This window comes from Sminthopsis crassicaudata, chromosome 5 (assembly GCF_048593235.1).
Source record: "Sminthopsis crassicaudata isolate SCR6 chromosome 5, ASM4859323v1, whole genome shotgun sequence".
NCBI classification, from domain to species: domain Eukaryota; kingdom Metazoa; phylum Chordata; class Mammalia; order Dasyuromorphia; family Dasyuridae; genus Sminthopsis; species Sminthopsis crassicaudata.
Window position 1 is genome coordinate 311220468 of NC_133621.1, and position 24682 is coordinate 311245149.

General features: G+C 38.0%; 1 protein-coding gene across 3 annotated transcripts; it reads left to right on the forward strand.

Moving 5' to 3' along the window:
• Positions 1 to 39: 39 nt before the first annotated feature.
• LOC141543220 (uncharacterized) lies at positions 40 to 23458 on the forward strand. 3 transcript variants are annotated; one of them, XM_074268155.1, is made up of 4 exons: positions 40 to 181; positions 857 to 964; positions 11679 to 11781; positions 22541 to 23458. In XM_074268155.1, the coding sequence occupies exons 2-4, from the start codon at positions 872 to 874 to the stop codon at positions 22840 to 22842; spliced, it is 498 nt and encodes a 165-aa protein (XP_074124256.1). In that variant the 5' UTR covers positions 40 to 181; positions 857 to 871; the 3' UTR covers positions 22843 to 23458. The 3 variants fall into 3 exon arrangements, with proteins under 3 accessions (XP_074124256.1, XP_074124253.1, XP_074124254.1); XM_074268152.1 differs by lacking the exons at positions 40 to 181; positions 857 to 964 and adding exons at positions 6735 to 6850; positions 16041 to 16200 and having other exon boundaries at positions 22541 to 23340; XM_074268153.1 differs by lacking the exons at positions 40 to 181; positions 857 to 964 and adding an exon at positions 6735 to 6850.
• Positions 23459 to 24682: the final 1224 nt, after the last annotated feature.

A 24682-nucleotide genomic window follows, 5' to 3' on the forward strand; every position in this document is an offset into this window, starting at 1 on the left:
TTCTGGCCTGACTTGGTTTCCCTCTCTTTAGGTAACCTGGTGGCCTCTCTGGTCCCACAGGTTTGCTATATTGGTGCTGGACTTTAATGTGGTTATTGAATCTGCTCAGTTCTGTTACACCTCAGAACTACTGCCCTGAAGCAGCTATCAGCCTCAGCCTCGGTGATAGCAGGAATTACAGGTGTGAGCCATCATTCTTGGTTAAGGAGCTTGTTAATATGATTCTACTTTGGGTATCGTGTAGCTGTAGAAATGAAGACATTATCCTTGCCCAGAAAGAGATTATAGACTTGTAGAGAACTAAGTGGTACAGGAGATAGACCCCAGGGACCAGGGTCAGGAAGAACTGAATTCAAATCCAGGCTTAAATACTTAATCTCTTTTTGCTTCAATTCCCTTAGCTGTAAAAAGGGATGATAACTGCCTCTAATCTAGTATTGTCGTGAAGATCAAATGAGATAATAACTGGAAAGTGTTTTGCACAATCCCCAGCACCTAGTAAGTACTATGTGAATGTTAGCTATTATTGTTGCTCTTATTATTATTATATGGCAGGAACTAGAGAAATTCAGGAAAGCCTTATTGGAAGAGTAAGTGAGCAGATCCCTGAAGAATTACTAAAACTTAGGGCACAAGGGAGAGGTTATTTCAGGGTAAGTAAATGACACAAGTAAAGACCCAGGAAAGATTGCACATGGCAGGTGTTGGATTTGGTTGGATTAGAATAGTTTATGTGAGGATGCTTCTGAGCATGATGGGCTGGAGACAACTCTTTGCATAGCTTGGAGTCCTGAGATTTGAGCTTATTTCCTTAATCAGTGAGGCTGCTCCACTAATACAATTGTGTTCCTTCCAGGCAGAACTTTCTCTTATGAGCTGGCTTTTTGGCTACGTCGATATCACAGATTTCAGCTTTCTGGCTGTTCTTCTCTGCATCATTTTCAATCCCCTTTTCTGGAACGAGGTAAGCTTGTCTGACATGACACATGTTCATACTACATGGTTCTATACCCCATACTGTCCCACTGTCAGATAAACCATGTGATGTAATATTTCCAAGGACACATTTTCTTTTTGGACAGTTTCCTAGGAGACAGGCAGACAGTGTTTCCTTTTACCCTGTTCTTTGGCCATCAAGTTTTGATTCCTTATTAGTTAGCTCCATTTCTTTCTTGCTATGAAGCAAGTTTGAAATGGAAAGAAATGGTATAGTAACTTATGTTATCCTTTCAAAGCAATAATTACTAATAAGTCCACATATCGGGTCCTACAAAAATTTGTTTTCAACTTTGGGCTGTACGCTGAGGGTAGAGAGCTATGGGAAGTAAGGTTAGAGAGCTGAGTGAAGGTCAGGCTGTTGTTGAAAGCCTCGGTCAGGTTCCCTGCTAAGATAATCATGAAAGAGTCAAAGGTTAGATTAAGCAAACAAGTGAATTTGATTGAATGACACGAATAGAAATGTCTGAGATCCTTATGCTTAAGTTAGAAATCTGATTCTTAGGGCACCAAATAGAAGACATCTGATGGATATCACCTGAATCAGAAATCTTTTTTTGAGAGCTTGTTACTATTTAGTATTCCTGCAGCTCTCAGTTTGGGCCAAAAACTCCTTGGTGCTTCAGACCTTCCTCTGCTTCAATCTTGTAGGTCACCTGGTTCCCTCCTCGTCTGGGGCTAAGTGCATCTCTGATGCTTGTAGTTCCCTAAAGGGGCTAGTGGTGAAGCAAACTTTCCTCTAGACTACTGGAGGGCTTTTTTTTTTTTTTTTAAACCTCCTTCCTCTGGCCTTTTCATCTCTGATTTTCTTCCCTCCTGGATTTGTTCTTGCTCTCTTGCCTTCCTTTTAAAGACTAACTAATACAAGCATTAACTTCCAGGGCACCAAAGTGCCAAGTAGTCAGTCTGTGAATTTCATCTTTGAAATGAAGTTAACTCAGTGATATCCTGGATAGGAAAAGTTTCATATATTTTTTTTTCTTTCTTTTTTTTTTTGTTAGTTAAAAAATGCATAGATAATTTCCAACATTCACCCTTGCAAGCCTCGTGTTCCAGATATTTTTGTGTCTCTGTCTCCCCATCCCTCCCACGGATGGCAAGTAATCTAGTATATGTTAAACATGTGCAATTCTTCTATACATATTTTCCACGTTTATCATGTAGCACAAGAGAAAAATCAGATCAAAAAGGGAAAAAATGAGAAAACAAAATGCAAGCAAACAATAAAAAGGTGAAAATGCTATGTTGTGAACCACACTCAGTTCCCACAGTGCTTCCTCTGGGTTAAGATGGCTCTTACAATCCAATAACTCACAATAATCACAAGATTATTGGATCTCACTGACTCTTCAGGCACATCCATCAGAATTGATCATTGTATAATATTGCTGTTGTCTTATCTAATGATGTCCTGGTTCTGCTCATTTCACTCAGCATCAGTTCATGTAAGTCTTTGCAGGTCTCTCTGAAATCATCCTCGTAATTGTTTCTTAGAAAACAATAATATTCCATAATATTCATATACCATAATTTATTCAACCTTTCTCCATTTGATGGGCATCCACTCAGTTTCCAGTTTCTTGCTACTACAAAGAGGGCTGCCACAAACATTTTTGTGTATGTGGGTCCCTTTCCCTCCTTTAAGATTTCTTTGGTATATAAGCCCAGTAGAAACACTGCTGGGTCAAAGGGTATGCACAGTTTGATAACTTTTGAGCATAGTTGCAATTGAAGAATGGTTTGAATTCTTATAAATTTGAGTCAATTCTCTATTTATGAGAACCCTTGGATGTAATTTTTTTCCTGCTTATTGCTTCCCTTCTAATATTGTCTGCATTGGTTTTCTTTGTACACAAAATTTTATAACTTGATATCAAAACCCATTTTGCATTCTATAATGTACTCTAGTTCTTTGGCCACAAATTCCTTCCTTCTCCACAGATCTGAGTGGTAGACTATCCTTTGTCCTTCTAATTTGCTTATACAATCACTCCTTATGTTTAAATCAGAGTACATACATTTTCAAAGAATTAACCTTGTAAATTCTCAGTGAAGACTTTTATGTTTTGTATAGTGAAATTTCATCAGTGATGGAACAAAGTCCTCACCGGTGAGGACAAAATTTCTATCTATACTTCCCCCTTGCCCCTTCCTCATTGACTCCCCCATGAAAGATCATAGATGTGGAAGAGCTTTGAAGTAGATAAAATAATATGTAGATGATATCATTATTTTTATATGAATTTCCTTTACAGGGAAGAAGTGATGAGGTTCAGTAGGAAGAGCAAATGCTAATTGGATCCTTGTGTTGAAGCAAAGCCATTCTAGTCAGTTCTTGCATTGTTAGAAGCACCCCGGCATCTCTGAAACTCTTTTTCTCAAATTTTGCATGTACTAGAGTTGGGGCTTTGAAAATTCTATCCTAAATTGTGTTTTCCATAGGTTTCTGCAGCACAAATAACAGGCCCTGGGCTGCTGTAATATAGTATTTCTTTGGCAATTGCTTTTTTTTTTTTCCTACTATGTTGGAGTCATCCCTCAAGAATACTATAAAGTTGTGAAGGGCTTTATCTCTTGGCTCTTTTCTGAAGGGTGTCTAATTTAGATGTTCTTGCTTCTGCTGGTGGTGATATTGATAGCGATGGTGAAACAGGGAATTACAAAATTTAGACCTGGAATGGTACTTTAAGAATTCTCTAGTTAATCTCTCTTTTTTGTTTTGAATGTAAATATTAGCAAATGTGAGTTTTCTCTTAAAGAATAAAGAAATGTGAAATCATGATTTCTATAACATGTCCTTTAAAAACCAGTATATCATTTTGGTAATACCAGCATTATCCTGTCTATTAATATTAATTTCTTTTGGTTCATTATGACTATCCTTCTGAATCTCCCCTCTAAATCATCCGTTGTTGTTCATTTGTTTCAGTTCTGTCTGACTCTTTGATCCCATTTGGAGTTTCTTGGTAAAGAAATTGCAGTGGTTTGCCATTTCCTTCTTCAGCTCATTTTATAGATGAGGAAACTGAGGCAAATAGGATAAATGGCTTGCCCAGAATTAGCCAGTGGGTGTCTTAGGTTGAATTTGAACTCAGGAAGTCTTCCTGATTCCAGGCCAAGTTCTTTATCTACTGTACTAGCTACCTGCCCAATAAGTCATCCCCTTCTAGGCAAGAATGTTCGCAACCCTCAAAAAAGTTCTTGTAACCCATAGGTAAGCAAAACAAATCCACACATTGGCTGAATATTTTAAATCTATTAGAAAAGATATGTATCCTTAGATCTAAATAAAATGCGATAGTTGTATAATTGAATTCTCTTAAATAATATGGTTTCCATACCTTTTGTTCCCATAAATGATACTTTGTTAGTTTCTAGAATAGAATATGCTATTCTAGATGGGTTCTGACCAATGCAGAATACAGAAGTACTATTATCTCTCATAATTTAAAAGCAGAGAAAACATAAAACACACAAGTGTGAATCTAGTACACAGCTCCAATTGTAGAAATTCTCTTTATCAGTACCACTAGTCAGTTGCTTGTCAGCAACTACATAGTCATATATAGTTTCTTGCAAATAAAAACTGAAGAGTTTGATTTATGGTCTCATAACTTATAAAGTTAACAGAGGTGAGATTTTTGTTTGTTTTTTGTTGTTTTGTTTTGTTTTCCAGGGGGAGTATAGACAGTTAGGGATAAGTGACTGAGGCCTGATTTGAATTCAGATTCTCTTTACTCCAGGGCGAGTGCTATATCCATTGGGCAATTTAGCTGTTCCTCCTCAGGGTTTGTTTTGCTTTGTTTTGTTTCTTCAGTGATGTACTTTGTTTCTTCAGTGATGTTTCTTCAGTTATGTAGATCCCCAGTATGAAGTAGTCACTCTAGTGAGTAGATATACAATCAATTAGGGAGAAATAGAACAACTCTTCTGTTGTTTTGAGGATGTAATTTAGATTAAATAACTTGATTTCAGGCAGATGGATGGTACAATATCTAGAGTGCTGGACTTGGAACAGGAAGGCAAGTTCAAATGCAGCTTTTATGCACTTATTGGTTTATAGGTCTTGGGAAGTCAATTCACCTTTCTAAACTTCAATTTCACCTGTAAAATAGGAATAATAATAGCTCCGACTTCCTGTGATTTGTATTTTGATTAAAATATGATGCTATTGCAAAGCAAGCTGCAGATAGTAAAACACTATGTAATTACTATAGAAAAGTTGTTATTAAGCACAAACAGCCCAATTTTATGACTTCCTCCATAGTCATTCTACAGCAGATAAGGAGAATGGAAGGAATCAAATAGTGATTATTGTTTTATATGGTTATGCCTGTCAGTCGACAAGGAAGCACAGTGATTTAAAAGTGTAGTCAAGTTATAGTAATAGAAATGTTGAGAGTAACTGATTGCCCAATTACTTGAAGACTGGGAAAGAAGAAGGTGGTGTCAATAGTGGGAATGGCCTGGGAAAACAAAGTATTTAAGGGATTAGAGTTCAACTAAGAATAGAACTGGAGTAACGTGACATAGAAAGATTAAATAAGAAAATGAGGTATTTGGACAGAGAAGTCTTGGAATTTTTAGTCATGGAATCCGAGTCCTTGTTGGTCAAGTTACTATGTATCCCTCTGTGTGGCAGAAGTAGAATGAAGGAGTAAGTCAGAGGAGTTAGTGAGTGGGGAAACCGTTGGGATTTTTGAGGAAGCATCGGCTTGTACACTGAAGTTTCCTAGTTCACAGTAGTTAAGTTGTAGAGGAACATTGATAGGCAGGATCCTGCGGTCCTTGAGAAATCAGGGAGAATAATTTGGCGCATGAGGGACACCGGGTTCTAAGTTAGGGGATACATTTGTAGAGGTGGGACTCTAAGCTCGTACTATTGCTTCTATAACGGTAGAGACTCTGGAACTGCCAGTGGACCGGGCGTTTTGACTTCCCCATCCCTGATGCTGACTTGGCGGATGGAAGAGCGGGTGGAGCTGGCACTAGACATGGTTGAATACAATGGTAGGGGCTTACATTTAGATCATAGGGTCTGACAATTGAGTACGAATAGCTTTCTAATTAGTCTTTTTCACCTCCCTTCTTACAATTCTTTTTTCCCTTCAAAGCTGCCAAGATCTTTGGTTTGGGTTAAATCACTATTACAAGCATTGGTGCATTCTCGGAGGTGATTACTCAGTCCTTCAAGGAACCCTTTCTTCGGAGCTACATCCATACTTTTTATGCTGCTGTCAGTCAGAAAATTAGTCATGAGAATGAGAAGGAATGGGCATGAGGTGGAGAAAAAATACACATACGCCGACTTTGCATGTTTGGGCTTCCGGCCAAAGCAGTTGCACTAACTTTTGGGGCATAATTGCAACATAATTGCAATTGTTTTAAAGGTAAACAATAAAAATTTGACAAAAACATAGGGAGTTCCTTACAATCCTGGGGTGAACTAGACCAAAGTAAACAGAATTACAAAGAAGGCACATTGAAATAAGTTACAGGTGAGGAATGATGAACGGATTTCTGGAAAGCGTTGCTGTGCACTAGCCTTAATTGGGCTCATTGCTCTGTCCTCACTTCTGATTTTATAACCTGAAGGGACAGCACGTGATCTGCATCAAGACACTGAGTGGCGCTTCCAAGATGAGGGCGGTCCCCCACATCCCAAAAGAGTGGGGGCGTGGTTCCCAGGAGCCTTTGCTGCCTAGGGGCGGGGTTCCCGAAATTACCCTGGAGACCTGGGCTTCCCAGAAGCCCTTGCAGTACGTGGGAGTGCGCCTCTAGTTCTCTGTGCTTCCTTCTGCCATAAGGACTAGACGGGAATACGACCTGAGGGGATTTTTACAGCTCTGAAAAGGTATGTGGAGACAGCAGTGGGGAGGGTGGCAAGTAGAGCCCAAGTTAGCGCAGTCTTGGACTGCATTATTCGGAGAGGTTTTGACTCTGCTCGGCTCCTTGTAGCGGGGGCTGCTGGGCTCATCTCCCCTCCCCCCACCTTGCCCTGAGCCCATACAATGTTACAAAGTTTGGATCGGACCATCGCAGGTTCAGATGGGGGAGCCCACTCTCAGTGAAACCGGCCAGAGACTCTCGGCCCCCTTGGTGCAGGAGCGTTAGACCCTGCAGCCGCCCACAGCGAACCCCGTTGGCCACATTTCTGTGGAGGAGCGTGGCCTGTACAAGTAGCATGATTCTTGCCTCCTGAGGGGCTTCCGAATATACCCCAGGTCTTCTGGTCGGGGGTTCGAGAAGGGCGCCAGTGATCAGAGGGCGTGTTGGAGAAGCCAGCCAGAATGGGCGGGGCAGGAGCCACGAGCTCCAATGGGTCTGGAATTGGTCAGAAGATCCGGGGATTCCGGGATTTTAACTACCTGAAGTTGTCCCTGGGGGGAGGAGGTGGAAGGGAGCAGGAAGAGGATTGGCAAAGAACTGAGGCTGGAGGCGGGAGGAAAGTCTTCCTCCTGAGGGGCGACCTCCAGGGAAATGGGCTGACTTCTTTTTCATGGCTTTTTATTCACCAGATATGTGCATGGGAAATTTTTCAGCTCTGACAATTGCAAAATCTCTTCTTCCAACTTTTCCCCTCCCCCCCATGACCCATACATGTTACATATATTAAAGTATAAATTAAACACAGTATGTGCATACATGTCCAAACAGTTGTTTTGCTGCACAAAGAGAATCGGACTTTGAGACATGTTTTCCCAGTTTGTTGTTTCCCTTCTAATCTCATGCATTAGTTTTGTTTGTACAAAACCTTTTCAAATTGATGTAATCAAAATTTTCCACTTTGTGATCAATCATGATCTCTAGTCCTTCTTTGGACAAATTCCTTCCTCTTCCACAGGTCTGAGAGGCGAACTATCCCGTGTTCCTCTGATTTAATTATAATCTCAGTCCTTATTCCCAGGTCATGAACCCTTGTTGACCCGCCCTTGGTGTTCGGTGTTAAGTGTGGTCAGTGCCTAGTTTCTGCCACGTTAATTTCCAACTTTCCCAGCAATTTTTGTCGAACACTGAGTTCTCATCCCTAAGGCTGGGCTCCTTGGGCTTGTCAGACACTAGGTTATTAAAGTCAGTGACTATTTTGTCCTTTGGACCCAACCTGTTCTGCTGATCAACTAGTCTATTTCTTAGCCAATTCCACGTGGTTTTGGTGACCGCCGCTTTATAATGTAATTTTACATCTGGTACAGCTAGGCCACCTCCATTTGATTTTTTTTTTTTTTTCATTTATTCCCTTGAAATTCTTGACCTTTTGTTTTCCCTAATGAACTTTGCTGTTATTTTTTCTAGGTCATTAAAATAGTTCTTTGGCGTCTGATTGGCATAGCGCTAAATAAATAGATTAGTTCAGGCAGTGTTGTCATCTTTATCATATTTGCTCGCCCCATCCAAGAGCACTCACTATTTTCCAGTTGGTTAGATCGGACTTTATTGTGTGGAAAGTGTTGTGTAGTTTTGCTCAGACAGTTTCTGATTTTCCCCTGGCAGATAGATTCCCATCACACTATGACTTTAAGTGGAATTTCTCTCTGTAACTCTAACTGTGGGATTGTTAGTGACATAGAGGAATGCTGGTGATTTATGTGGGTTTATTTTGTATCCTGCAACTTTGCTAAAGGTGCGGATTATTTCTCATAGCTTTTTAGTAGAATCTCTGGGGTTCTCTAAGTATGCCGTCCTATCATCCGCAAAGAGGGATCCTGTGGTTTCCTCATCACCTATTCTTAATTCGTTTACTCTCTGAGAAAACATAGTCTTAATACCTGAATTAGGGAAGAATAAAACAAGGCAGAAATATGTCACCATTAATTAATGCAAATTAAAATTATAAATTAATTGAGTGGTTAGCATTTTAAAATGTTTTCTCTAAAGTGGTATTTCATAAATATAACTTTCTTTAAACCTTAACATTCTGCATAGAGAAGCTGCCTGCATCTGTTTTTCTTTTGTAAAAGATTATTTTAAAAGTTCGTGTTAACGATCTTTATTTACAGACATATCCTCCTTAACACTGCCACCACTGATAACACCTCTCGCTAAATTATTCATGGATTGTTCCTCAGTCTCACTTTGCTCTGTCCGATTCAGTTCAGTTATGCCGCAGTACTCTGCCCCCCCACCTCAGGGATCATTTGCCAAATCATTTCCTTCCCCCAACCAAACCCACCTCATTATAGTATTAGCTTTATGAGACCAATCCCCTGAAATGTTTGGATGGCGATAACGATATGGGTGTAAGTTGCCATGTAATTGTCCTATATTAACACTAATTATTTCCTCTCTTCCTTTTAAATACTATGTTGATCTGAAGGGAAATGCTACTGACTTTATAAATTAATAAAGGTTAAAAACTGAAATCCATTTTTGACAAATTTTTGCTTAAAGCATAATAAAAGTTCACTTAAATCTCAATCTAATTACCAAACATAAATAGAATGCTAAAAAAAGTACCAATCATCCAATTTCTTATGATGTAAAATATATTCTATAAATATCATTACTTTTAGAGAACTTTATTTTATCATTTTCATTTTGCTTTTATGGTATTTATTACTGTATTTATTAACTGAAAGAATTTACTGTTAACAGTGGAACTTTTTCAGAATACTAGTTTTGCATTTCATTGTGAATAGATTTTTGTTTGGGAAATTATTTAATTTCAAATTATGTGTATATAATAACAAGCTATATTATAATGGGATTCTACTACATGTTGTTCTCAACCCCAAACTGCTATAATTACTATTGTAAACCTGTGGAATTGGTGTAACATTGCCTACAACACTTAAGCTTAGTATTATTTTTGACAAAGATTAAGACCCGGATTTATTTTTATGTGTAACTAAACAGGCCTCATCATATGCACATTATTAACATATAATCATCTTATCAGACTACTCTATTTTTATGTGATAGTAGTGTATGACGAAGTTTGCCTGACCAAATTGACTAGTTTTTTCTGTCTGTCCGTCTGTCTGTCTGTCTGTTTAGTATAAATCATAAAGCCATGGCTTCATTCATAAACATGACTTTCAGAATTAGTCAGGTCCTCTGAAAAGCCATGTTGCTTTTTCATAACCATGATTTGATTCCTTACATATAATTTTTAGATTTCATCGGTATCTACTGACTTTTCCAAATGATTTTGATAACTTTTTTCCTGTACTGATTACACTACTTTATCAACTTGGAGAATAATGCATATGTAGTTGTTGTTTTTTTCCCTCCCTATCCCACCTTTGGAAAATGCTAGGGAAAGGAATATGCTATTCCTGAACTCTTTGACATTGTAGATAATGATTCATAAAACTGATTTCAGGAGCGAATACTAGAACAGTTATTGCCCTTTATTATGCCCAAGCAACTTCTAGTACCTTCAATTAAATTTACTGATACTCAGACGAAGGCAGAACTTGGATCATTATATGCTCTTCAGAAGCTAAAGTTTGCTCAGAAAAGTTGGAAAAATAATGGTAGCTCCTTCTTTATGTGCTTTATAACTTTTAACAGTGACTTTTCTTCAAATCATTTTAATGCATCATGATTTAACCAAAAGAGAAGAGCTAAAGGTCAATTGAGCTGCTTTTTAACTAACATTACAGGGACTGTGAAGCAGCAAATAGATAGACATATCACAGATCCAGATCAACAGCACAACAGCCTGTCCTAGAGCGGACCACCTCCCCCTCCAGATCCACTGAGAGTCCTGATACAAACCTCATGAGGTTGATGCCTTCATTAATGACTGGAAGATCTGCCCCTCCTTCACCTGCAGTATGGAGATGAACAACAATTCAATGAGACTAACCTCCCTTTTGCCCTTCCAACACACCATTTTAGTTTCCCAGTGGCTAATTGGTATATCTTATCATCTTTGGCTGATCACCAGTATCACTAGATACTAACCCCTAGAGTGTAAGCACACTATTTATATTCAGTACGCAGCTACCATTGTAATTGGTTTATTAACTGTTTGACTACATTTGTTTTGTGATTTCTCATTTATCAGGAGTCCTGGGTAATTTCCCACATGAAGCACATCATAACTATCACCTTCTTCTCCTACAGAATGAGAAATTGTTTGTGTCCATTAGACATTGCTTATGGAATAGTCATCATCATAACATCAAATCAAACTTTTAATAACTTTTTATGCTGATATTAATTTTATGGACTAACTGTCTTTTCTGCTATATTTTTCACTGGTTTATTCTAAGTTACTGAATTATTTTAGAAATGAAACTATTCCATATGAGCCTGCATATGAGCCACTAAAAAAAAAAAAAAAGAAAATTATTGTAAATTTGGAATCAGGTAGGAAGAAAAATAAACTATGACCACATTTCTGAGTTACAGAATTCTCCTGCTTTCATCTAGTGTGTGAAGGTTAATTTTGTAAAAGTAAGTCCATTAACTTTGTTGTGCTAGTTGGTTTGCGAGAGAGTGTGTATGTATGTGTACATATCAACACACAACAAGATTAACATCTTTGGGTATTTAGATATTGGTCATTATTTTATTTTTTCCCTTCTAGATAGTGTTTTCTCTTTTTTATCAAAAACAAAAGCTCTTTAAATTAGCATTAATAAAGGTATCATGTACCAATTTGATTTAAAAATCTTACATTTATTTAGTTTTGAGTATTCAAGTTATATGTTTTTCTTCAATATATGTTTTAGCTCTCATCCTCGTACTGGCTCTGTCCAAACAAGCCTACTCCCGTGGTAGGACGCAGGGGACGACAGCTTCTACAACTTCCGCCAAAGGGGACCTTGGAGAGGAGTAAGTTTTATATTAAATTATGTCATTTAGGAAATGCCATTGGATTCTAAGGTGAATAAAGATTTTCTTTATACTTCTGCATTGATTTTTAAATGTTCTTTATCATCATTTATGTTTGTATTAGTAGATAATTCATTATTTTGGCAAAATATTTTCATTTACTGTAGGCCACATAAATTTTCTATGTAGATCATTTTGAAAACTATTACCATATCAATAATGGGAAAATGAATGATATAATATTCTTAAAGAATGTGTTGAATATTAGTTTCGTTGCTATGAATAAATTTGAATACTTGTTAGTTATAAGGAGTAATTAGTGAAATCAATTTTCATTCAATTGCAAAGGATGATTAGCTAGTGCACAACTATAGTGATCTTTCTCAAAACTAGAATATCAGAAAAGGTAATAATATAAAAATAAAAATACATGTGGTACTGATATTTTAATACTATCATAGTTTGGTGTAATAACCACTATTTAGACATATACACATGGTATCCGCTAAAATACATTTTTTTGGAAATAGAGTGTAATAATCATCTTTACTCATTTCCTTAATTAAATACCTTGAGAATCTTCATTTGGTTAGTGGATGGGACTTGGAAAATATATTGAAATGCCCATATATTTATTTTCTTTTTGAGAAGATGCATACTGTGCCTCTATATATTTATGTTGTTTTTAATCCCTGTCCTTTGGTTCCCTTTTTGTTTTGTTTTTGTTTTATTTTCCCTAGACAATGGAGACACGGAAGTAGAAGCTTATATATAAAGATACATAAGGAGGGCTTTGTTTTGTGCTGAAAGCCTTTTTTGGGGGAGCTGTGTAAGCAAAAATAAACCCAACTGCAATTGATGTTCCTTCATTGTGTAGACTTTTATTAGTTTAGTAAAATTTTTTATGGCTTAATAGTCAAGTATTTTTAATTTTTAATAATGCTAACAGGTTAATTTTTTTCTCTAAGAAATTTCACTTTTAATCAGTATTCCATGCTTAGAATAAGACTTTAAGCAAAGATATCAATTGCAGTCTCTGTTTATGTCTTTGATGGTCTATATTTCAAATTATATCATCAGTATTTTAATTAGTATTTATTATATTATGTTAGATATTAAATTTAGATTTAAAAATAAAACTTTGAATGATTTTTTGCCTTACTATATATTTTCTGCATCATTTTTCTTGATGCTCTAGTAAGTTCCTGAAGACTAATAGGGTCCTGGCTGTTATTTAAACATTAGATATTGGATTCAAATACTTAAGCTTGGTTGAAAGTAGGAAGAGCTAAAGCGGAATTATCAACAACAGGTCAGAGGCCAAGTGTTTTGTAAGAAGTCCTTATTTCTTTTTCTTCCTTGTTCTTTGCGTGAGTTAGCTGGGTTTAAATATTTTTTAAAGAAAATTAATAATTTTGTCAGCATATGTGTTCTAAAAACTACAATTGCTCATGTAATGCTGGAGAAACTAAGCAAGATTAGAGAGTACTTAATACAGAATTTATTAAGTGGAGAGAATTACTGGGACCAAATGAATCCATGGTTGGGTACCAGGGCTGAATGACATTAGTGTCTCAAAAGAATCCAGCAGTGAATGTCCTACAGAAGATTCTTTTATGAGGTAGCAAGAACAATGACGTAAGGGGGGAGGTATTTGGATGGGGATAACCTAATGGAGGGAGGAACCTAGGATGAGGATGACATAGTGGAGGCAGGCATAATGGAGGGAGGTACTGGAGAGGCTCCTGATACTCTAATGATGTCTAAAATGGATAAAGACCTTTATCCCATCAAACATTAAGAGAGAATGACATTAGCTGAAGGTCTAAGATAAAAGACCTTTATCCTAACATTAAGAGGGAATGGTTATAACCTGAGGCAGAGTAATTGAATAGGATAATTAGGGAAACTGAGTCAGGACATTAAAAGAGAACTGTGGCACGATGCTAATAGTATTTCCATGGAAGGACATAGGAGTCTAAAGGAAGAGAACATTTTAGGGTCCTTTTGGAATATCCTCAACATTTCAGCCTGTGATGGAGTGCCTCCATACTGTCTATTTTAACTATATTTTTGGGATAACTGACAAATTTCAAATTCATTGTATGAATTGCAGACCCATCTTTGTAAGGTTGTCCTAGTTATCTGATGGGAATTCTCCCAATTTAAATATTGCTCATATTATTTTTCTTTTCATAATCTAAGGAATGAAAAAAGCCAAAAATCCCTTCTTTCCTATTACCTAAAATCCAGAATAGAGAGATTTTAGCCCAAATATGTATATGCCTTGAATCCTGAGGAAATAAATTGTAAGGGGAATTTTCAGAGAAAGGAGAGAAGAAGATGAGTTCAGGAGTGAAGAGGGAAAAAAAAGGAGAAGCAATGTTGACTTACCTGTCCAGACATAGTTTATATTCAAATATCTTAATGAATCCGTGATTTCATCATTATGGGAATTGTCTCCAAGAATGTCATAAACAATTTACATATGCTAACCTTTTCCAACTCTTCTCCAACCTCTTTCATAAGTCTGTCACAAAAGTTCCACCCAGTCTGCTGGAGGTATGCCTCATTTTCTCTTTTATATTAAAAAAAAAAAAAAAACAAAAAAAACCCCCAAAAACAAAAACAATGAAACAGTGGACCAGTTGGTTAGCCCACACTTTTACCATGTGACCTGCCCATCTACTACTTTGCTCCTATCTTTATTTGCTGTGTATATAGAATCCCAGGCAAGGAAAATCGCTCTAACAATTCATGCCAGAAACTTCATTCCAACTTACATTCATCACTTTCAGAGCACTGAAAAACCAAATGACTTTTACCCAGAATCACATAGGAAATTGGTTGTCAGATGGCTTTTATGCCATTATTTATACCTCCTCACTGTAACACTCATGTCTTGTAACATTCTATAACTTGTTTAAAAAAGGTTAAAAACCTGTTTTATTGAGATGATCCTCTGCTCTAGGTTATCAAAGAGGGATTAAAGAATAATGTTGTTTTAAACAATTGGGGTGGGTTTGGGAGGAATGGTAGGAGGGGATTTGTTTCAGGGAGAATTTAAATGAATTTTGGAATTTTCCCAAAACAATTCATACTACTTTCCCTCTTTTATTTAGTTCTATATGGAACTCATTTCCTGTTTGCAGTGTCTTTGAAATACAGATGTTGAAGGAACGGTCTAATCATTAATGGAGATTATAATGTATTCATTTGATTTCTCAAAGACATCTTATTATATTGTAGAGTCTTGGTCCATTTGACCAAGATATGGACAGAATTTGGAAGTAAGCCAAAGAAGAATGTACTTATCCCAATATCTCCATCAGAGGATTCTTGTCCTGATTGACTTTTCCTCAGAGTTAAACATCCTAAGACCACATTGCTTTTGAAAGGTTCAATATTTAGAAGCCCACATTTGTTGATATCTCTAGAACTTTGTGGACTCTTCCAGACATATTCTTACTCATTGTATTCCAAAGATTCAAGCCTAAAATGGGGGGAACAGTTTTGTTTTTATTTTTTTTACCTTGGAAAAAGACATTAGTTTGGAAACAAATACTTTTTGTAAAGGATCTGGATCTTTAACACCTATTTGATGTGGATTTTGTAAAAGTACTTTTGGGGCAACAACTTTCATTTCTCTCTCTCTCTCTCTCTCTCTCTCTCTCTCTTCCATCCCCCCTCTATTTTTTATCTCCCCCAAAATTAACACAAGAGTAGTGATCAATTGTTAGAAGACAGCTACAGAACAGAGGGCACATTAGATTATGCACTTATGATATGCTGGAGGCATTAAATATAGAAAAGACACAGCACTAGGTAGTCTGAAATTTTATAATCTCTGGCTACAGGCAAAATCTAGCAGCTGGAAGGATTGGGAAGAAGGAAAATAGACTTACACAAAATGAACAGTCATTTGGAGAAGCGACATTCTCTGTAACCTCCAGCATCTTTCTTCTTGTTTCTTAGTGCCTCAGCCACACAAATTGGCACCTGGAACATGCAGAGAAGTAGCCAGCATAAAATATTTTGAAATGACCTCCAGATGCCCAGAGTGGTTTTGCTGTCATCCACATGGCAGCATGTGTGTTAGTGGTAGCTGTGAGTAACAGGGAAGAGCACCTATTATTGGCATCTGTTCTGCAGCAAGCGTTTGACAACAAAGTCCCCATAGGGTATTCTCTGATAAAGATACTGAGGTGGGGGACCAGAAACTGTTATGTTCTTGATAAGTATGGACAGTCCTATCCTAGAAATATAAGTAACTGAGAAGAAGGCACGGGGCATTCCTTGTTCAGTACTCTAAAGACCCTGGATGAGATCTGTTCCCCTGTGAGAGATTGGATGAAAGTGACTGATGACTGTTTCTGTCAAGCCATGGAAGACTGGAGAAACTATCCTTCCCTTATAAAGGTAGGAGCCAGCCCACCCAGGCCCTCAAATCTATGAAATTTTCGTCTACCTTCTAAGATAATAGGCAACAACATCATCGGATCAGGGATATAAGTTGATTCAAGAAAAAATTCTTTATTAACTTTCCCCTGTGCGCTAGGTATTTTGGATATGAGGAAAAAGTAGTTCCCGCTGATGCACTAATCCTGCAACTTCCAGAGTACCTCCTTAACATAGGATAACTTTGGCCATCTTCCTATCATTGCTCTGTCCTCACCTCTGATCTTATAACCTGAAGGGACAGCACAAGATCTACAGCCAAAGCACTATGAAGGAAAATTAATATCTATATGGATCCCACAAGTGAAACAATCAGGAAATGTTCTCATAAAAATTAAAATAATTATCAATTATAAATTAATAATAATTTAAAAAACCCACTGGATTTCAAATCAGAGGAGAGGGGTCCAAATTTGAAATCTGCAATATTTGGCAAAATAACTTTAAGACTTTGGGCTTTTGTTTTCTCACCTATAAAATAAAAGGGATTCATTTGACAAGTTGAAAGGGATTTTCTGATCACTGTATTTGTGTTGGTGTGTTGGGATGAGCAAGTTTCTCCCCCGGAGTGTTTGATTTATAAATAAAGGAGCCTGCTGAGGGTCAAGCTTAATCCAATAGAGTGAAATGCTCATTTCAAGCAAGATAATATTTAGAATAGGAGTTCTTAAATTTTTCAGTATCATATGACAATATGATAAACCCTATGCATCCTCTTCTCAGAAAAGTGCATAAAATCCATACAAAGGAAACCAGTTATAATGAATTGCAATTATCAGATATTTAAATATTTGAATATTTTTTCAAAAGTTTAGATATTTATATAGTTCCTACTCTGTTGCAGGCATTATGCTAAGCACTTTAAAGTTAGTATTTTATTTGATCCTCATTACAACCCCAGGAAGTAGGTAGGTATTTTTAATCCTCAATTTTCCCATGAGGAAACTGAGGCAAGCAAACAAAGGTTACATGATTTGCCTAGAGTCACTAAGTAAATAAGTGCCTTGAGACTTGATTTGAACAAAAATCTTCGGGATTGCAGGCTTTGTAGGCCATATACTGTGCCACTTAGCTGCCTCTGAGGTGGAAGAAAATAATTTGAGAAAGTCATTTCATTTTGATTCCCCTCAAATAACACTCATTTAGTCTATTTGTCTTATCTATGCATAAAACTCGCCTAAGGGAAGCAGTGAAGTTGCTTGCCACAGAACCAGTGAAATAGGGAAAGTCAATATATAGTAATAACTATAATATTCCCTTTTATTTAACTTTGTGGCAAAGATTTGGAGTTGGAAACAGGTTAGAGATAATTGAGTACACATCCTTGATTATTCAGATGTTTGGAGATTTACTAAGCATTTTGCTTACAATCATTCTCTGAGGTTAGGTAGTAAAAAATTATCATCCCCATTTTACAATTGGGGAAATAGGCTTAAAAATATCCAGTGATTTTGGCTGGCCAGTAAATATTAGAACAGGGGTTCTAGTTCACCTGACTCAGCTCCAAATTCAGTATTCCTTTGCCATGACTGCTTCTCAACAGAAGGCAAATGTGCCACTGGTTCATACAATTGCCTAGTCTATTCTCGTTCTGGATCTCTGCCCTTGGGATCATTCGTGATATCTGTCCGTGTGATCATGGTCTCACTCTCCAGCCTTGGATCTCCACTGGACTTCACTTTTCCACCTCATTGGCAAAGTCTGGGATGGGGAGGAAGACAATGTCAAAAAGGAAGCTGAAAAGGGACGGGGGAAGAGATGAAAGGATTGGCATAGGGAATGAATTCCGAAATCTGGAATATAGCCCGGAGAAGGATGAAGACAAAATTTACCCAGATATCCTCAAAATGGAGCCTCTTAGAGGAACCAGCTTATTAGAGAGAGAATATAGGGGCTGAAGGTGGAATGCTGAGCTTCCAGGGTGAACAAGTTTCTGTGGCATGGTGCAGAAAGTCCTGTAGATGTGGGTCAGCAGTGCAGCCTAGAGGGGAATGGTTCAGTTGTGTTGTAGTGGAAAGGCCATTGAATTTGGAGTTGGGGCCCTAAATTTGTTCTCAAAGCTGCTACCAGGCTGCTTTTTAGTGAAGTGGATTTTGCTCACGTCACTTAACAGTGTCCTAATCTGTAAAACAGAGATAATTGTGAAGATATTGTTCATCTCCAGAGAAAGAACTGAAAGAAATATGCATAGTATGGTTTTGTATGTATGTGATTGTGTGTGTCGATATATGTCAAATGGCGACTTTTCCAGTGCAGGATAGGATGGAGGAAGACAATTCAGAATTTAAAATGTAATAAAAATTAATGAAATATTACCTATATTGAATGGTGATATATGAAAATGTCAGTTTTTGTGCTTGTTTTGTTTTAGGCTTTTCTAGTCATAGAAAACACAAAAAACCTAAATTAAATTTTTAAAGACAAACTAGAGTGCATTAGGACCACAGTGGAGTATGAATGACTTTGAGGATGGAATTGCCATCTAATTAGCGGAAATGATTTCTCTGAACAAGTTCCTTTCTAGAAGCTCTTCCCTCCTATTTCTGTTGCTCTGCATCATCTATGGATAGGATCATTTCTGATGCCCAGTCAGAAGCCAGATTGGGTTTCCTTCTCAGCCTCATATTCTGGATGCTTTTGTTTCTCCTCTGTGTCTTGTGAGTTCTGCCCTGTCTGTGCCCTTTCCTCTGGCTGGATGAGAATTTAATGTTTGCTTCATTGTCTTCCCTCTTTCCTCCTGGGCTGGGGTAAGACCTTCATAGATAGATCCTTGTAGGCTTAGGATAAAGCAGAGTAGCTGCCCATAAAAACCCTCCCAAAGACTGTCTGACTCCACTTGAATGGACAGAATATTGAATTATAGCATTTCAATTCTTTGACATCGTCACCAGAGAATGCAGTATCTTGGATGAATTTGGCACCAATAAATAGAAATTACAATTCCACAAAACATAAGTAATACTACTGTGGACAAAATTAATTTTTTTTTATGATTCAAAGAATTCTTTAAGATCTTTTCAAGTCTACAGAGTTTATTAGGGAAACTTTTAGTTTTTATAGTTGTACAGATAACCCATTGGGCCAGTTAATAGGAAGTATTGACTAATAAATCTGCTTAATAGACATTTCTTGTTCACATAGACTTCAGTTTAAAAGAGAATTTACATAGAACTCTTAAAAGATTAACAATTTTCACAGAATTGTTGTTTAGTCGGCTGCCTCTTTATGACCCCATTTGGAGTTTTCTTGGCAGAGAGACTGGAGTATCTCTTCCATTTCCTTCTCCAACTCATTTTGCAGATGAGGAAACTGAGGCAAACAGGTTAAGTGACTTGCCTAGGATCACACAGCTAGTATCTAAGATTCTACTGATTCTGAGTCTGATGCTCTCTCCATTGTGCCCTTCACAGAATCATAATAGAGTTAAGTACATTCAACTTTCAGACTTGACACTTAATTTAATTTTTTTGGTGATGATTCAGAGAGTAGGTAAAGGTCTTGGGCTTTACAGCCATAATGAACATGTGCTGTCATTGTAGAACTCCCATGGATTTAATGACCATCTCTATGCTGGTGATGCTCAGATCTGCCTTTCCTGCTCTACCCTCTCTGCTGATCTCGTCTCATGTCTCCAGTTGTGTTTCAGACATCTAGAATTGGATGTTCAGTAGACAACTTCAATCCAGTATGTCCAAAAGTGAATTCATTATTCTTCCCCCCAAAACCTCCCTACTTCCAAACTTCCTTATTATTATTGAGGGCACAGCCATCCCCTTAGTCCCCCCCAGACTCCTAGACTCCTCACTACCGTACCCCCTACTTCTCCAGTCTCCCTCCAAGGCCTGTCAATTTCACCCTGCATCCCATCTTTACAATATCCTTCCACATTTTTTGGTTGTTGTGTAGTGGTTTAGTTGTGTCCCCATCTGGGTTTTCTTGGCAAAGATATTAATGTGAATTATTTTCTTCAGCTTATTTTTGCAGATGTGGAAACTGAGGCAAACGGGGTTGAGACTCAGGGTCACATCGCTAGAAGTGTCTGGAGGCAGAATTGAACTTCTGACCCAAGGCTTGCTGTTCTATGCGCTGTGCCACTTAGCTGCTCCTGTAAAACCTTGCACCCTTCTTTGTACTGTCTGGCTCAGGAACTCTGATTTTCCCTGCTCTTTCAGGAACAAGGCCTTTTACATAGCTTGACTCTTGGGCATTTTCGCTGGTTGTGCCCCTTGCCTAAAATGCTTTCCCTTCTCATGTCTCGCTCCTGGCTTTCCTGACTTCTTTAAAGTTCTAGCTAAAATCCCAACTCCTACAGGACACCTTTCCCAGATCCTCTTCATTCTAACATCTTCCCTGCTTCAAGTGTGTTTCCTGTAAAAAACATATTGTAGGAATCCGGTCTGTTAACCGCTTCTTCTTTTGGGGACTTTTCCCCATTCACATTTATGGTTAAAATGACTAATTCTGTATTACTTGCCATCATGTTAATCCCTGCTTATGCTTTTCTCCTTTCTTTCCCCCTTACCTCCCTTCCCAGTATTAAACTTGAAAGTACCACTTGCTTCTCACAGCTCTCCCTTTTTAGTATCTCTCCTCCACCTTAGAGTTCCTCCCCCATTTTACCCCTTTTCCTCACAATTTCTGTGTTCCCTTCCGCTTAGCTTGCTCCTTCCCTTTTCACTTTTCCCCTCCCACTTTTCAACGAAGTGGAAGGAGTTTTACCATAAATCGAATATGTCTATACTTTTCTCTTTAAGCCAGTTCTAAAGAGAAGATGATACACACTATGTTCATCTCCCTCCATTCCTTCTCTCAGATATAATAGGTTACTTTTGCCTCCTCGTGAGATGTAGTACCACCACTTTACCCTTTTTTCTGGTACAATTTCCTTTCCACCTCTAATTTTTAGAACAAAATATTCATGTGTTCTTTTTATATCTTTATGGCAGAAATATAGTTCTCAAGATTTCTTTTTACCTTCTTAGAAATCTCTTGAGTATTTTGTATTTGGAGATCAAATTTTTTGTTTAGATTCAGTTTTTTCGTCAAGAAATTTATTTAACCTGAGCTGATGACATTTATCGATTTTTAGTCTATTAGCTTGACCACTGTCTATCTGAATCCTGAAGGCCTGATTTTCTGTTTCTTAGAAATGAGAGGATTTTGGGGAAACAGAACCCTTCCATTCCACTCTCTCCAGATAGCAGTAACTAATTAAATGCCTCCCCCCCCCATTGCTATCTTATGATATCTTGTATAAGCCCTGTGTATCTTTACTACTTCTTTAGCCCTCCTACCACAAGCTTTCTCTTTCCCTTATCTTGTGATAGAAGGGCTCATCCTCTGCAGGTTTTAATAAACAATCTTTCTGCTTTCTACTGAGTGATCTCTGAGTAGTCATTTTGGGTAAGGGTCTTCTACATCCCTCATGGGTGGAGGCCTTGTAGTCTTTTGGAATAGTGTTATTTTCCTGTAAAATCTCTTATCTTGTGTGATGCTACTTTAAATTTTACAAACTCAAATTGTATCAAAAGTAAATGAGACAGAATTATAGAAATCTGCCTGTGTTATATGAGAAATGATTATTGACTCATAAAATGACTTCTAGATTCCTGGGAGAAAGCCTGGTGATAAGTTTTTTTTTTTTTGAACTTTATTTATTAATGTTTTAAAGGGATTCTGTTTTAGTGGCTCCAGTCTACATCAAAGATAGATTAGATTAAGGTTAAAGTAACCATTGCAAACAGACTCTGGTACAGTCTGAGGTTAATTTAAGCCATGAGCAAGTAAAAGAGTAAGCCTATCCCTGAAAGTGCCTTGACATTTTTACAGAAAAATTTTTGTGTCCAGTACCATCTATAAATTTTTAATCTTTCATCCATTATATAGTTTAGCAATACTTTGGATAAATTAATGTGATATTAGAAAGGTGTAGGGTCATTACAATTGGTTTAATTGACCTATTTACAGGTTTATTGGTAAAAGAAAGACAGATCCACAGAGAAATTGATGGTTCTTTTAGAGACAACATTTTTTTGAAGAAACCTTGTTTTCTATGTTCTCTTAGAAAGAAGAGAATTCATCAAATGAAAGGTTGGAATATGTCTGGATATCTCTGACACACAAGTAGATTGTGACACACAAGAAGGATGTGATCCCATTTTTTGACATTAAACATTTTTCTACAACAAAATTCCTCCCTGGATTTCTCATATCACCTTGTAATTTGATGAACCTGATTTCTCCCTCTGCCTTCCTCATTGCTTTTAAAATCAATAACCAGTATTTCCTCCCAAAATTTTAGGGAATGGAACAAGACCGGGAGCAGGAGCTGCGGAAGCTGCAGGAGCGGAAGCGGGAGCTGCAGATGCTGCTGAAGCTGCGGGAATTGTGGCAGCAGAAATGGGAACCGAAGGAGGAGCAGATGCGGCAGCAGGAGGAGCAGATGCGGCGGGAGATGGAGCAGATGTTGCAGGAGATGGAGCAGATGCGGCGGCGGGTGATGGAGCAGATGCTGCGGCAGTGGGAGGAGGAGCAGATGCTGCAGGACCAGGAGCAGAAGCTGCAGGAGTTGCAGGAGCCAGAGCTGGGGGAGCAGAAGCGTGAGCTGCAGGTGCTGCTGAAGCGGCGGGAATTGTGGCAGCAGAAGTGGGAACCGAAGAAGGAGCAGATGCAGCAGGAAGAGGAGCAGATGCGGCGGGAGATGGAGCAGATGCGACAGGAGATGCAGCAGATGCGGCGGGAGATGGAGCAGATGCGGCGGCAGCGGGAGCAGAAGCTGATGGAGTGGGAGCAAGAGCTGGGGGAGTTGGGGGAGCGGGAGCGGGAGTTGAGGGAGCAGAAGCTGCAATAACACTGGAAAGTGAAGGCAGCAAAGGGCAGAAAGAGAGGATTGTGGGCACTGAGTGTGGTTCACTTCTTTTGTTGTTGTTTGGATCGTTCCAGATGCCCTCTTATATTTTAATTCATTCTTGCCAAGTACCTAGTTATGTTTTTTTCTATTTTGCTGAAGGCCTGAAGTGCTATTACCACTTTAATGTAGTACTCTGGAGCAAAACTTTGGTTGCCCCACCCTTGTTACATGGGCTATGTCGAACAGAAAAATTTTGTTTAATCATTCAGTTTTGGGTGAAAAACAGCAAAGGTGATGTGTTGATTACCTCTTGAAGGAACACATTGGTTTACACATAGAAAAAAAAAATAAAAACTTTTTCTTTAAATGCGTAAATGTTTGTTTTGTTTTGAGGGGCTTGCTATTTTCAGGAAAGAGTATGAAGAGTGGACCATCATGACTAACATGAGAAAAGGCTGAGTGGGATGAGGGAAGGGTTACTGGCTTGGCAATAGAATTTAAACCATTAATCTGAGTGAAATGGAATTTCTGCTGCTTATGAACAGGAAGAACCTGAGACTAGTCACTTTAAGGCCTCTGGGGCTCTGCCTTCTACACTGTCAGTGATGGTTGTACTGTGTGACCTCCAATATCCCTTCTTCCTAGAATACCTTCTATGATTCTTGGTCTCCATCACCTCTCATCGTTGGGTCACCGAGTTTAGGCATTTCCTGTTTAATATCCTAAAACCACACGCACCTGTGACAGGGTCTATTCCGTGTTCCCCATGTATCATTAGTACTGATATTCCGTGATCCTGTGTTCTATTGTTCTAAGGTCTTTTCTAACTAAATCTTAAAGAGCAGTTAGATGACACAGTGGTGGCAGTGCTGAAGCTGGAGTCAGGAAGACTAGTTCAGATGTAGTCTCAGATACTTATTTGTTTGGGTAGATCATCTCATCGCTTTCTGACTCAGTTTCCTCATTTGTAAAATGGGGATAATAATCTCTCAGGATTATTACAAGGACTAAATGTTACCATAGTATCGGGCTCATAGAAAGCATTATATAAATGTTAGTTGCTAGTATTATTATTATATCTTCTATGCAGTGTCACAATCTCTGGAGATGGCTGTATTTTAAACAAAGTTGAAGGGACAAACACCATGTAGGTATATTACAATCTTATAATTTTTAACAAGAAAGTGAAGAAGGACCCCTTCATATAAGAATAAGAGCTTTGGTTTGTGAATAATGCACCCAGAGAACATTATATTTTAGAGAAAAGAGATGATACTAAGGAAACCTGCTCCCAGAGAACATTATATTTTAGAGAAAAGAGATGATACAAAATAGCAAGTTTCATACACGCTCAGTTTCTGTCCCTTCAGCTCTCTTGCTTTCCCTTTTCTTTTCATTTCAGATCATCATGAATCACAACATTCTTTCCAGATCATTTGTGTCATTTAGCCAATTGATATATCACAAACAAAGCTGAGAACTAATCTTTTTAGTTAGAATTTACGCAGCTTTTTCATTTTCCCAGAAGTGATTTTTCCCCTCACCACACAAAAATCTTTTTTCTACACCCTCTGCTCTGAGGTGATCCCTTTC